The following is a 13,673-nucleotide window of genomic DNA, read 5'->3' as shown; positions in this document are numbered from 1 at the left end:
AACTTACATCCACACAACAACCTACACATGGATGTTTATAGCAACTTTATTCATAATTACCAAAACTTGGAAGCAACCAGGATATCCTTTAGTAAGCGAATGGATAAATAAACTGTGGTACATCCAACAATGGAATATTATTCCATACAAAAAATAAATAGGCTATGAAGTAATGAAAAGACACAGAAGAACCTTAAATGCATATTACTGAGCAAAAGAAGAATATCTGAAAAGGATGCATACTGTATGATTCCAACTATCTGACATTCTGGAAAAGACAAACCCATGGAGACAGTAAAAAAATGAGTGGTTACCAGAGGGTAGGGGAGAAAAAAGGGATAAATTAGCTGAGCACACAGGATTTTAGGGCAATTACTCTATTCCATATGATACTATACCAGTGGATACATGTCATTATGCATTTGTCAAAACCCATAAAATGTATAACACCGAGTGTACCCTAATTTAAAGTAGGGACTTTGGACAATGATGATGTGTCAGTGTAGATTAATCAGTTGTAATGAATGTACCATTTAGTCTGGGATTTTGACGGGGGAGGCTCTAATGTGGGGGCAGGAGGTATAGAGGTACAGGAGAACTCTATATATGTTCTGCTTAATTTTGTTATAAATCTAAAAGTTCCGTTAAAAAGTCTATTAGAAAAAAAAAAAAAAAGACAATACAGTGAAAAGTATTGTTCTCATCCTTGACCCTTGGCTGCTCAAGTCTTCTCTCTACAGGCACCAATGATTCTAGTTTCCTGAGTATAATTCCAGGGATTTTGAGGTTGATGCAAACTATCTATATTGTATATCATGTCTATAGATATGATTTCCCTCTTTCTTCCTCAAACTGTAGTATATGACACATTCTGTTTTGCACCTTACTTTTTTTTACCTAATCATATGCCTTGGAGATTTTTCCATATTGGTACATGGTTTATTTCTCTTGCCAAAACATTTTGGCTAATATCTTGGCAACAACATTAAACAATTGTGCTGATAATGGATATCCTTATCTTGTTCCAAAGGAAGATGAACCTTAAAAGATAAATATGAATTAGAACTCTTCTGATTTTAAGTAATAGAAACCAATTAAAGCATGCTTAAGCAAAATTGGGGAGGAGGAGAAATATATAGAGAGAAGGTGTCTCACAATTCAAGGGCAACAGAAACTATGGGAGTGCCCTCTATGTCCTGTGCTCCTCTTCGTATGTCTGTTTCATTCTTTCTCAGCTTTCTCTGCCACTCAGTCACATTAGAGGAAGAAGATGATTCACTCACAGTCACTAAGTTGCATGTTACAGATCAAACCACAAAGTCATATTTTCCTTCAGGCCAGAGAGAAAGGATTCTAACAGTTTCATTCTGGTCCAAATAACTGTAATGATGAGAAAAGGGTCATATTACAAACATCACTGCTGAGGACAGAGGTAAGGAACAAATACTTAACATAATTTTGAGCTGGGCATTTACTCTAAAGGCAAGTAACTACAGCCTACAAAAATATACATGTATAAATAAACATGTATTTCAGGAAGCGACAAAACACTTGGTTGTGATTTCTTAAAGCATATGAGCTTCTTTAAGATCTTCTGCCTTAGATTGGTTTCTCTGTAAGCAAAGCCTGAGACAGGGATTGGGATGTATGTCGCTTACTGAGGGAATGCACAAGAAAAACTAGTCTGGAAGAGAGTTCAGCAGAGTTGGGAAGAAGAAAAAGTGAGGAAGAGTGTAGTCTCAGGTAAAGTCTGGCCAGAGCCTTATCTACAAGAATCCTTTGCAGTTTTCACTCCTTCTGATGAGAAGCCAGGCCTTTTGTAGTCCCTTTGCCATCAGTTATTGAGGGGGGCGTCCGGCTTTTTATCTCAAGCTCCCAATTTCCAATTGAGGGCATTCCTTGGAGAAGGGGCTTTAGCTATGAGCTTTCACCAGCCAAAAGTCACAGCACTTTGAGGGTTGACACCAAAGCAGCATCAACTACACCCCATGTTAATAGACTTTCTATGAAAACGTTGACAACATAAAAAGATATCATGAAGTTGCAACACTTGAAAAATATGATGTAAAAAGAGCTCTGCAATGAAAACCGTTTGCCCTTTTTAGGTTTTCCATTTTTTCAAATTTCTTGCTGTTGGAACTCAAGTTGGAAATTGGAACAGAAGCAACCTACAGGTTAACATTTACCAGGCACCAATCACATGATTCACATTGTGCTAAGTGCTGTTAATAATAATAATAAGTGCAAGATGAGGATTCTGTTAGATGATGAGGAATTTGAGGAAGAAGACGAGATTTACAAACACAAATGAATAATCAGACATAACAGCACTAAACAAAATGTATCACCCTGGGAGAGTCTTCCTTAGAATTAAGTTCCAGTACATGCTTACTCTATAAACTTGAGTAATGGTGCTTAATATCTTTGCTCAGTTATTGAGCAGAGTTTGAAATGTTTTCCACCAATGCTAAGGGAAGTTGAAGAAGAGAACAATGGTAAATTGCTGTAAACAACATAAAGGCAAGGACTAAAACACATATCAACTATACCGTGTTGTTATTGGGTTGATTCTATTACACAGAGACGGAAAGGGGAAACCACAGTCATTTGCCTACGCATTCATCTCCAAGTGGGCATTGTTCTGTACCCGGTAGCAGGATTAGAAATACCGCCAGGGAACAAGTACACAGAGTTGTTATGGAAACCAGAATGCTTCAGCTCAGAGTTATTTACAGAGAACTTTCAGGATTACCACATTCAATGAAATCAAATCTGTTTTGCTTCACTGTGTGCCAGTATATTCCCAATCACATATCTATTTTGAAGGGTCCTTCAATCAGAGCTGCACTTGAGTGAATACAGATTCAAGAGTCTGTGGTCGGTGGTCACATCAGAAAAGTGTAATTTATGTGTGGCATTTCTGTAATACATGTTTGGTGCTTGTTCACACTTGCCCCAACCATTGTCAAGTTTGCTGGCTACTGTACTATAGGAACAAGGTGGCTGTTGACTGCCATTGGCAGAGATACATTTCCTCCAATACAGCTGCTGTCTGTGTTGCCCAATACTCAGACAGCAGGACTTGTCTCTTCACATTCTCTCAGCTCAACTTTCAAGCTAGATAGTAACAGCTGCCTCTGGCCATCATTTTTGTCCTTAATTGTGAATTGGGTTTTTTCCAGCTATCCAATTCTTTGAAAAAAAGTTGCAGGGTTGGGTTTTTGTTTGTTTTGTTTTGTTTGCTGAGAGAATGAGGATTTTCATAGCCTTTGAGGGATCTTTTGAACCATTTGATGTTTCAGCAGATGAAACTGTGGAGGCTGTCAAGCTGATAATAAAGGTAGGTACTTTGTCCCTAAGCCACTAAGATGTATACTAATTTTAACTATGCAGTGGCCTTACACTGTACATGAGGTAGAGATACATTTTCAGCAAACCGGGAACTAAAACTATTTGAAAAGATCATTATTTGCTTACACAACAGTTTGATAAGAATATAGCAACTATGGAGGTATTAGGATGCAAACTGAGTCAGTAAATTCTCAGGAAAAAAAAAATGTTTGAAATGTTTGACTTCTCTTTATGAAATGTGTGGGTTGTTTCACTGACCAGATAGTATTAGGGCAATTCTTCACAAAAGGACAAAAACAGGACATTAACTCTAAACTATATAAATAGAGCATGCCAGTTGTCAGATAGATGGCATGTTTGGTGAGCAAGCAACTATAAAGATCCAAAGGATTTTGGAGGTGGAGAGGACTTTAAACAACCTCTGAGCTACAGACTCATTTTGCATCCAGGGAAGCTGAAGCTTAAAGAGGTTGACCGTCTTATCTACAGTTACAGAACCAGAGTAAGAAATAATTTGGATTCAGTAGCTTTCTCATAAATTTTTAGAAATATTCCCTCTACAATGGGCAATTAAGACAAATATTTAGGTTTTGACTATCAAATGCATTTGATTTGGAGATTATCATTCCCATTTGCTAAGGTGCATTTGTTGAATCACACTTACATGATATGTAGTAGATCACTGTGATTACTGAAATAGATCTTCTAACACAGAGGCTCTTAACCTTTCTGTGTCATGAATCCCTTTGGCAGTCTGGTGAAAGCCTATGGACTCCCCAGAGTGTCTTTTTTTTTTTTTTTTCCAGAATGTCTTTAAATGTACATAGTAAAATACATAAAAAGAAAAGCTATATTGAAATATAATTTTCAAACATTAAAAAACAAATTCATGATATAGTGACACATGGGCTTCTCTAGTAATAGTATCACATGTTAGCAATGTATCTAATAACTGTTGTAATTTCACAGTAGTAATTCAGTATAGTATTTTGAGATTTCTGCAACAACTATAATGTGAAATGAAAATATGTCATCTTTACAGGTGACAAAGCCATAGGTATAGCCAAATATTGCTTCTTTAGTTTGTTGCCTACATACATAATTGAAAGAAAATCTTAATTTCATTTAGAATTAATAAAAACAAAATATAGTCTTTTTCCCATTTAAATTTTATTCATAAACTTTTGGAGATGCCTACAGGCTCCAAGTTAAGAACCTGTCTAATACTTCTTCATTTGTCCAAAACAATTTTATAGTGCTCAGTGGGAAAAAAAAAATGTAAAAGAAAAGAGATTATATTGCTGGCCTAGAAATGTTCAGATATACTGTTTTCATAATATGCTATTGATTTTTAAAAATTATTTCCACATTCCTCTCTCTGAAGATGAACATGGCAGGTGGTATCTGGAGCTGATGTATGCTGGAGCAGCTCTAAAGGACAGCTGGAGTCTTGCTGATGTTGGAATATCTCTTGGCTCAACTCTCAAATGCTTTGTTAAGGTATGATGATCAGAATAACAATTGTCCCAGATATCTACCTCATTTTGAATAGCATTGTGGATAATTCAACAAAACTCATTTCATAACTTAGGATGAAGTTTTCTTTTCTTGCCTTCTCCTCTCCTCTGTTTGTCTAACTGGCCTTATACACGATTTCCGCTGTATGGGGAAATAAGGTGTGGAGACTGGATGGAGTTCCCCCTGTTTACTTCTTTCCTAATCTATCCCCCTTGTTGTTGACCCAAACAGTCATTCCAGAACATCCCACAAACCAATACTGGAATGAGGGCAAGGGATGGATCTGGAATATTGATATAGAAGGAAAATTTGATCACTTCCTTGGGTCTACAATGAATTAAGGGCAGGGGAGTAAGGAGAGGGAAGAAATTCTCAGTAACAAGAATGATTCAAGATTTATTACTCAGGAATCTAGTTTATTTGCAGTTGTTTAGATTTGTGCTCTGATCCCTTTATCCAATTGCTGCCTTATTTTAGAAACTTGCTAACTGAAAACAATACCAGTCAACAAAACCCAAAAGGCTTTAGTTTGCACCCTACTTGCAATTCTGTATCAGTTGCTTTTCTTATTTATTGTTTCTCTTTTTGTGCCATTGCTACTATAGAGATCAATATTTCATATTATCCCAGTGCTTTATTTCTGTCAAATGCATCTAAAACATGCTCATTGTTTTTTTTTTTTTTTAAATATTTTATTTATTCATGAGAGACACGGGGTGGGGGGGGGGGGGGGCGGCAGAGACATAGGCACAGAGAGAAGCAGGCTTCATGCAGGTAGCCAGATGCGGGACTCAATACTAGGACTCCAGGATCACACCCTGGGCTGAAGGCAAACGCTCAACCGCTGAGCCACCCAGGCATTCCAAAGTCAATGTTTTTTAAAAATCTAAAATATTTATCACTAACTGGTAAAAAACAGGACACCCCAAAAATTGGCATTGCAGGATCCTATTTAAGTAAGAAAAAATAATATATTTGTATGTGTGTTTTTAATGTTTTGTGAGCATTTATTCATGTCTTATTGTTATATTCTTGAAGAATGTTTAATTATCAAAAAGATAAATAAAAAACAACTCTGATTTCTTCTTTTCTCCTCTGACACTAAAAAAAATTATAATACTCTTTCAGGCAGACTGAATTCCATATCATTTCTTTTTTTTTTTTTCACATTTTATTTCTTAAATGTCTTTCTTATGTCTTTAAATATATTTATAAACTCTGTTTTTGGTACTCTATGGGCTAAACCATTTAAAACATCTTGGAATTTTCCAGCCAATAATGATGTTTGAGATTTTCTTGTTTGCTTACTTGGAGATAGTGGTATAAGTTTATTACTAATATTTGAGTTGCTGGAGGAATCTGATTGAACAACAGCTATTCAGGGATGTAAATAATGTGTGTAATAGCATGAATAGGATACTATTATTTAACTCAGCCCTGGCTTTATTTTCCTTATTTAAAAAAAAATCTAACTTTTATTTATTTCTGACTAGGAAGTATATTCACATGGAGACAAAAGATATAAAAAGTATATACAATAAAAAGTCTTCCTCCCACCTCTGGCCCCCAGGTTCCCTCCCCAGACGCAACCTATTTCATAGTTTTACTTACAAAAATATTTCATAAATTCTGCCAATAAAGCATCATCCATCACAGTGGTGCAAGCTATCTTTGCACTGAACTCTGATCTTTCCCTGGAGTTTAAACTGCTAATGGAAAAAATAGAGTATAGAGGCAAAATGAGTTTACCAAAGAGAGACAGGATATAATTATGCATCACAGGATTGGCCAACGCATAGGGTTTAAATAAAAACTCCCAAGTTCTGTGGAAATCTTACTGATACTAATCTTCACCTTCTCCAGTAGAATCACATTTAGAGAATTTCATATGACTGGTTCTGAGAAGAAAAACAGTATCTTAAATCTGAAGGTCTAAAACAGTATCCTGCAAAGACCGTAAATATTAGTTTTCATCCTGACTTAGTTCCTGTTTAGATTAAATGATAAAAGAGGCCTATTTCAAAAGTCATACTACTAGCAGTGTATGGATAATAATAGGCCCAAATGAGCTTCCAACAACAAAAATACTTCATGAAAATATCCCATGCCTCAGAGAATGCAGTCAGACCAGTTCTAAGCTGTCTAATCTATTTTAGGTAACAAAAGGCTGCATTCTAAGTCATGTTGTTGCTTTATTGCATAATTAGACGTATACAAATTTAACTAGTATCTTTCCTATTTAACTATGCTACTTCATGCAATTAGGTCTACCTTCTGAGAATTTTGGAAAGCTAGTCTCTTCATTTATTTTGGAACAACTTAGACATACCAAGATGTAAACCAAATGCTTTTGCAAAGTTTAAAAATTCACCAAGTAAGCAATTTTCTTTAAAAAAAAAAAAATACAAGTAGAGGGGTGCCTGGGTGGCTCAGTCAGTTAAGCGTCTATCTTCGGCTCAGGTCATGATCCTAGGGTCCTGGGATTGAGCCCTGCATAGGGTTCCCTGCTCCCAGTGGAGTCTGCCTCTCTCTCTCTCTCTCTCATTCTCTCTCTCATTCTCTCTCTCACCCTGCCCTTGCCCCCTGTCATGTGCTCTCTCTCAAACAAATAAATAAAATCTTTTAAAAAAAATACAAGTACACATTATATATGAAATAAATTAAAAAATATTTTCTTTACTGTGCTTATATTTTGTATGAATTACAAAGTGTTAAAAAAAAAAAGTGTTCCTTGTGTGAAAAGAGGGAAAGATTTTAGATAAATTAAGAGGTGATCTGCACCTAAATACATTTTTTAAATAGTCAATATATTCTCCAGTTCCCCTGCCTAGGTTTAATAGGTAATGGTATTAGCTTAGCCTTTTAATGGTAATGTAGGCACATTTGGAAAAGTGAATGGAGGCAGGGGCAATATGAGATGAGTGGGGAAGGAATATTGCATTAATTTTTCCTTCTTAGGGGGATAGTTCCTATAGAAACTTAGAGAAAAAAAGAAACCATAAGACATATTTTCTATAGGATATATATCCAAGTTCTATTAACATAGGAATCAATCCTGCCCATTCATTGCTGCTGAGCTACAGGTCGCTGTGTTCCTATAAACCATGGCATGATGCAATGGAAAGGCCTGGCTTATTGCTGGGCATGCAGTAGTGCTATCACATTTGCCTCCTTCATTCTAACCAGTGTTATTGCGGAAACCATTTCTTGAGCTTTGCCCACTGTTGGCACCCAGTGCCTAAATAGTACCTGCCATATAGGAGGCTCTCCATAAATATGTGATGAATAAATAAGTTGCAAAGGCTTGGGTGGTAAATTTTGAAAATTAACAAGATATATGATTGGGCACCTGAGTGGCTTAGTTGGTTAAGCATCTGTCTTCAGCTCAGGTCATGATCCCAGGGTCCTGAAATCAAGCCCCATGGCAGGCTCCCTGCTCAGCAGAGAGCCTGCTTCTCCCTCTCCTGCTCCGCCTGCTTGTGTGCTCTCTCTCTCTCTCCCTCTGTCAAATAAATAAATAAAATCTTTTTTTTTTTTTAAAGGAGGTATATAATTGTTATCAGAAACATCATGAGGGGATCCCTGGGTGGCGCAGCGGTTTGGCGCCTGCCTTTGGCCCAGGGCGTGATCCTGGAGACCCGGGATCGAATCCCACATCAGGCTCCCGGTGCATGGAGCCTGCTTCTCCCTCTGCCTGTGTCTCTGCCTCTCTCTCTCTCTGTGACTATCATAAATAAAAAAAAAAAAAAAAAAGAAACATCATGGGATCCCTGGGTGGTGCAGTGGTTTGGCGCCTGCCTTTGGCCTAGGGCGCGATCCTGGAGACCCAGGATCGATTCCCACGTCGGGCTCCCGGTGCATGGAGCCTGCTTCTCTCTGCCTGTGTCTCTGCCTCTCTTTCTCTCTCTGTGACTATCATAAATAAATAAAAATTAAAAATATATATATAAAAAAAAGAAACATCATAGCAAGGTATTAAGATTCATTTCAGGGTTTGGATTCCCTCCCTTACCATGCCATCTCTCCTCCCTCTCTACCCCCAAGGCAAGGTGCTCCTGCATCCTTGCGCTTTTTCCTATCCAGCATCAGGGTTCTTAAGTGCAAGCAGCAGAAATGAACCCTGGATAATTTAAGCAGAAAATAAACACATTGAAAGGCTACTAGGTAGTTCACAGACTTGAGAGGAAGACTAGAGGACTGGGTTCAGAGAGTATGTAGCCAGAAACAATGTCTTAATCATGCCCCAGAACTAGTCCAGGAATGCCACCACTGCAGCCACCTCTGAGCCCTCGAAGCTGGCACCAGGTACTGCCACCCGCCCTGTTGCCAGACAAGCAATGCTTCAGATCTGCCACTGCCAGGGAGGATGCCCTGTGTCTGTTGCCTCTCTGCCTTACTGGCTCCCAATCAAACTAGGGCTGGATGGGTAGGGCCTGATTGGGAGCACTCTAGTCACATGTCCAGGCCCTGCTGCAAAGGGGGCTAACAAGTAAATCTCACAGGTCGTGCCTTTAAAGTGTGAGGTGGGGTGTGCCTGGATGGTTCAGTCCCTTAAGTGTCTGATTCTTAATTTCAGCTCAGGTCATGATTTCAGGGTCATGAGATCAAACCCTGTATTGGGCCCTGCACTAGGCATGGAATCTGCTTGGGATTCTCTCTCTCCCTTTTCCTCTGCCCCTCTGCCACCTCTCTCTCATCTCTCTCTCTTAAAAAAATACTACTAATAATAAAACAAAATAAATTGTGAGGTGGGCTCAGTTTCTCTAACACTCCTGAGTTCCTTGCCTCCTCCTTCTCTCACTATCTGAGGTTAAAACTTAGTTAATCCTTTCTAGCATCTTTGGAATGTTCTTTTATGGTGAGAGATTGGTTAATTGTGGTAGTATTGAGTAGATGTCTATTAGACAAGTTGGAGACACTTAAATGATATTAGAAGGTCTATAATTGACTCAGAATAATATACCTTTAGGGGATCCCTCGGTGGCTCAGCAGTTTAGCGCCTGCCTTTGGCCCAGGACGTGATCCTGGAGTCCCGGGATCGAGTCCCGTGTCGGGCTCATGGTATGTAGCCTGCTTTTCCCTCTGCCTGTGTCTCTGCCTCTCTCTCTCTATGTCTATCATGAATTTAAAAAAATAATAATAATAATATACCTTTAGCTTTTGAAAGGCACCAGTAATGCATAAACACCAAAGTCCAGTAGACACAATATGTGACTTTAGATTTTAAATATATTTTATATGCACACATTAAAAAAAGTATAAATATGCTTCCTAAAAATCTAAAATTTAGGGATACCTGGATGGCCCAGTGGTTGAGCATCTGCCTTTGGCTTAGGGTGTGATCCCAGGGTCCTGGGATGGAGTCCTGCATTGGGCTCCCCATGGGAAGCCCCTTCTCCCTCGGCCTGTGTCTCTGCCTCTCTCTCTGTATCTCATGAATAAATTTAAAAAAATCTTTTTTTAAAAAATGTATAATTTAGGGGTACCTGGGTGGCTCAGGCAGTTGGGCATCTGACTTTTGATTTCAGCTCAGGTCATGATCTCAGGATCATGAGATCAAGCCCTGTATCAGGCTCTGTGCTGGGCATGGAGCTTGCTTGGGATTCTCTCCCTGTTCCACTGCCCCTCCTGCCACCACTCATGTGGGCTCTCTCTCAAAAAAAGAAAAGAAAGAAGAAAAATGTATAATTTACAAATGAGGGATGCCTAGCTGGCTTAGTTGGAGGAGCATGTGACTCTTGATCTTGGAGTCATGAGTTCAAGCCCCACGCAGGGTGTAGAGATTACTTATATTAAAAAAAATAAATAAATAAATAAATAAAAAAAACCTAAAAAAAAGGAATAATTTACAAATAAAAACATGTTTCTAAAAAAAATGGCTATCTTTTCTAAGATGAGCCATAGAAATAGTATGTAAAGAAACTGTCTGAATTCAATGTCCTAGAATCCAAGTATAACCTCTCCAGGATGACTTTCATACAAAAGAAATTTATGAGGTCAAGATGTTCATGAAGATATCTCAATTTGAATTCATTCAGTGCAACAAAAACAAACATTATTTCCTCATTTCATCTACTCTGGAATAATTGGGGCAAGTTTCTACTTACTTAGTGCTTCAACTCCAGGACAGCAAAATATAAAAAAGCAGAACTTGCGAAAACTGTACAGCAGTGTTCAAAATTTTCATTAACTCCTGTTTTCTTTCCATCTGTTTCTCTTTAGCTTTTCCTATTTTATTGTTAATGCACATGTATCTATTTACAGTGAGTTTGGACGTGGTTTATTAAAACAAAAGTGGAATTCTTACCATGAAATAGATCTATGTATTTGTTTTTATTGAAAAGTAAGACAGGGCAGCCTGGGTGGCTCAGTGGTTTAGCGCCGCCTTCGGCCCAGGGTGTGATCCTGGAGTCCTAGGATCGAGTCCCACATTGGGCTCCCTGCATGGAGCCTGCTTTTCTCTCTCTCTCTCTCTCTCTGTCTCTCTCATGATTGAATAAATAAAAAATTTTTTAAAAAAGTAAGATGTTTTGTATGTACCTCCTACCATGGTATCTTGGTTTATTTGTAAAGGGGAAAATATAATTTTACATATGTTCAACAATGATTTGCGATAGTATTGTTTATATAATAACATCCAACTTCTTTGAGTATAACTACACTCTAAATATTCCCTTATTTAGAATATTTGAGGAGGGATATCAAGAGAGATGCCTTTGCTTACATAGATAAGGTGAGTTGACAAGTTGCTGTTATCTCCATCTACCTGGTCCCTCTCCAAATAACCAACATGAAGAAGGGTCTCCAGCTGGTATGCCTCAGTAGAACTTCAAATGAGTTTTCTCACAAAAATAAGGTTTATGAAATGGTTTTTCCTAGTGGGTTTTTTGTTTTTGTTTTTTGTTGTTTTTTTTTTTTTTTTTACATGAGCGGTTTGGGTTCATGTAAGGGTCAGAAATGCATTCTTGCCATAATGTTCTACATGATAGACTCATAGAAGTGCCTTCTTTTTATGGTGTTCTACAAAACAGACTCATTAACTTTGTTATTATTTCTAACTGGTACTTCTAAATTGATACAGTCCATCAAAATCTCACTGGTAAAAAGGCATATTAAGCATAGCAGGATGCTCCAGTGTTAGTGCTATAGGAGGCCATGCATTCAGCTCTTCTCTCTTCTGGATAAATAATGTCAAAATAGTAGAAAGAGGACTATGTTCAAGATACATCATGAATTAAATGGGTGTGGAAAGTTCTTGGGAGCTAAAAATAAATAAATAAATAAAAGAATAAACTCTGTAGGTGCTAATTTTCTTGCAACTTAAGAACCTAGCTTAATTAATAACTAATGCATTTTCTTACCTGCACTTTTTGATTTTCATCTAAACATTGCCATATATTTTGCAATTCTCCTTTATCTCATTTCAGAACTTTTTGTATACCTAGGTTATAGATATTCACATTTATTAATATTCTGAGAAGCTCCCTTTTAACTTACTTCTCTATCATCATGTAGTTGCTAGTTTGCTATTAAGAGTAACTTGGGCCTTTGTTACTCGGTTGCACATTACATATTTGATTTTAAGTATAAATTCGTATCTGTACCAGATTAGTATCTTGTTAGCCCTAACAAGAAATAAGAATAACGGGATCCCTGGGTGGCGCAGTGGTTTCGCGCCTGCCTTTGGCCCAGGGCACGATCCTGGAGACCCGGGATCGAATCCCACGTCGGGCTCCCGGTGCATGGAGCCTGCTTCTCCCTCTGCCTGTGTCTCTGCCTCTCTCTCTCTCTCTGTGTGACTGTCATAAATAAAATATAAAAAAAAAAAGAGTAACCATGAAAGAAATAAGGAAAATCTATTGCCTAAAATATAATTTGTCTCTTACCTCCTTTTTATTGTTTTCTTTTTTAAAAAATTTTTATTTATTTATTCATGAGAGACACAGAAAGAGAGGCAGAGACATAGGCAAAGAGAGAAGCAGGCTCCCTGTGGGATGCAGGATTCGATCTCAGGACCCCAGGATTATGACCTGAGCTAAAGGCAGATGCTCAACCACTGAGCCACCCAGGTGCTCCTTTATTCAGTTTTCATAGAAATTTCTTCCTGCCTATAAATATCACATGGATTAGGCTGGACTTCAATGAAGCCATAAGAAAGCATAAGTATGTTGCAGGGGCAAAGGTGAATCCTATGTCCTTTCAATTTTTATTGAGTGGGTTTATGAGAAGCTGTTGAGAACAACCGTTCTAAGTACTTTAGACTCAGGAAGCAGAGGTCCGAACCTGCTTTTGGTGATTTGAGTTACTGAAATGGGCCCCAGATCAAAGCATCACAGCCTAAACGTACATCAGTAACATTCATTACTTTTTAAAGGCTCTAAGAGATCTGTGTGTTGATTATATCATGGCAATATGTGATCTGGGAGGAGGGGAATGAAATTAATGTATTATAGGCCTAAGAAAGGTAGGAATCTGGAGGCAAATCTTCCTGGGGAATCTGGAGGCAAATTTTGACAGGAGAAAAGGGGAGGAGAATAGGGCTGAACTGGAAAGCAATGACTGGCTGGAGCCCCCTAGAGAAACCCGGAGGCCTGATGCTGACATCTCAATTTTGGCAAAGCTTTGCAACTCTTCTTAATGTACAGACTCAGATACACAAAACGAGTCTTGAATATTACATCCAAGCTGTGCTTATGGAGGTGTTAGTTGCCAAGTCTCCTTCATTTTACTCAAGGCAGGAGGACTCCTTAATAGTCTCAAGACAGAAGAACAGGAGTCAGACCAGAAGTCAGGGAACTTATTTG

At 38.1% G+C, this 13,673-nt stretch overlaps 2 protein-coding genes across 3 annotated transcripts in view; one reads left to right on the top strand and one right to left on the bottom strand.

The window, feature by feature from the left end:
* RNF13 (ring finger protein 13) overlaps nt 1–13,673 on the bottom strand; it is a 203,870-nt gene that overhangs the window by 165,241 nt on the left and 24,956 nt on the right. The window lies entirely within an intron of this gene.
* Nucleotides 2,706–13,673, top strand: part of ANKUB1 (ankyrin repeat and ubiquitin domain containing 1) — a 30,637-nt gene continuing 19,669 nt past the window's right edge. The window contains 2 exon segments of the mRNA XM_038571202.1: nt 2,706–3,341; nt 4,709–4,851. Coding sequence (XP_038427130.1) covers nt 3,251–3,341; nt 4,709–4,851 — 234 coding nt within the window. The 5' untranslated portion in view covers nt 2,706–3,250.

The sequence above is a fragment of the Canis lupus genome, chromosome 23 (assembly GCF_011100685.1).
Source record: "Canis lupus familiaris isolate Mischka breed German Shepherd chromosome 23, alternate assembly UU_Cfam_GSD_1.0, whole genome shotgun sequence".
Taxonomy (NCBI): domain Eukaryota; kingdom Metazoa; phylum Chordata; class Mammalia; order Carnivora; family Canidae; genus Canis; species Canis lupus.
This window is presented reverse-complemented; position numbering and strand designations above follow the sequence as displayed.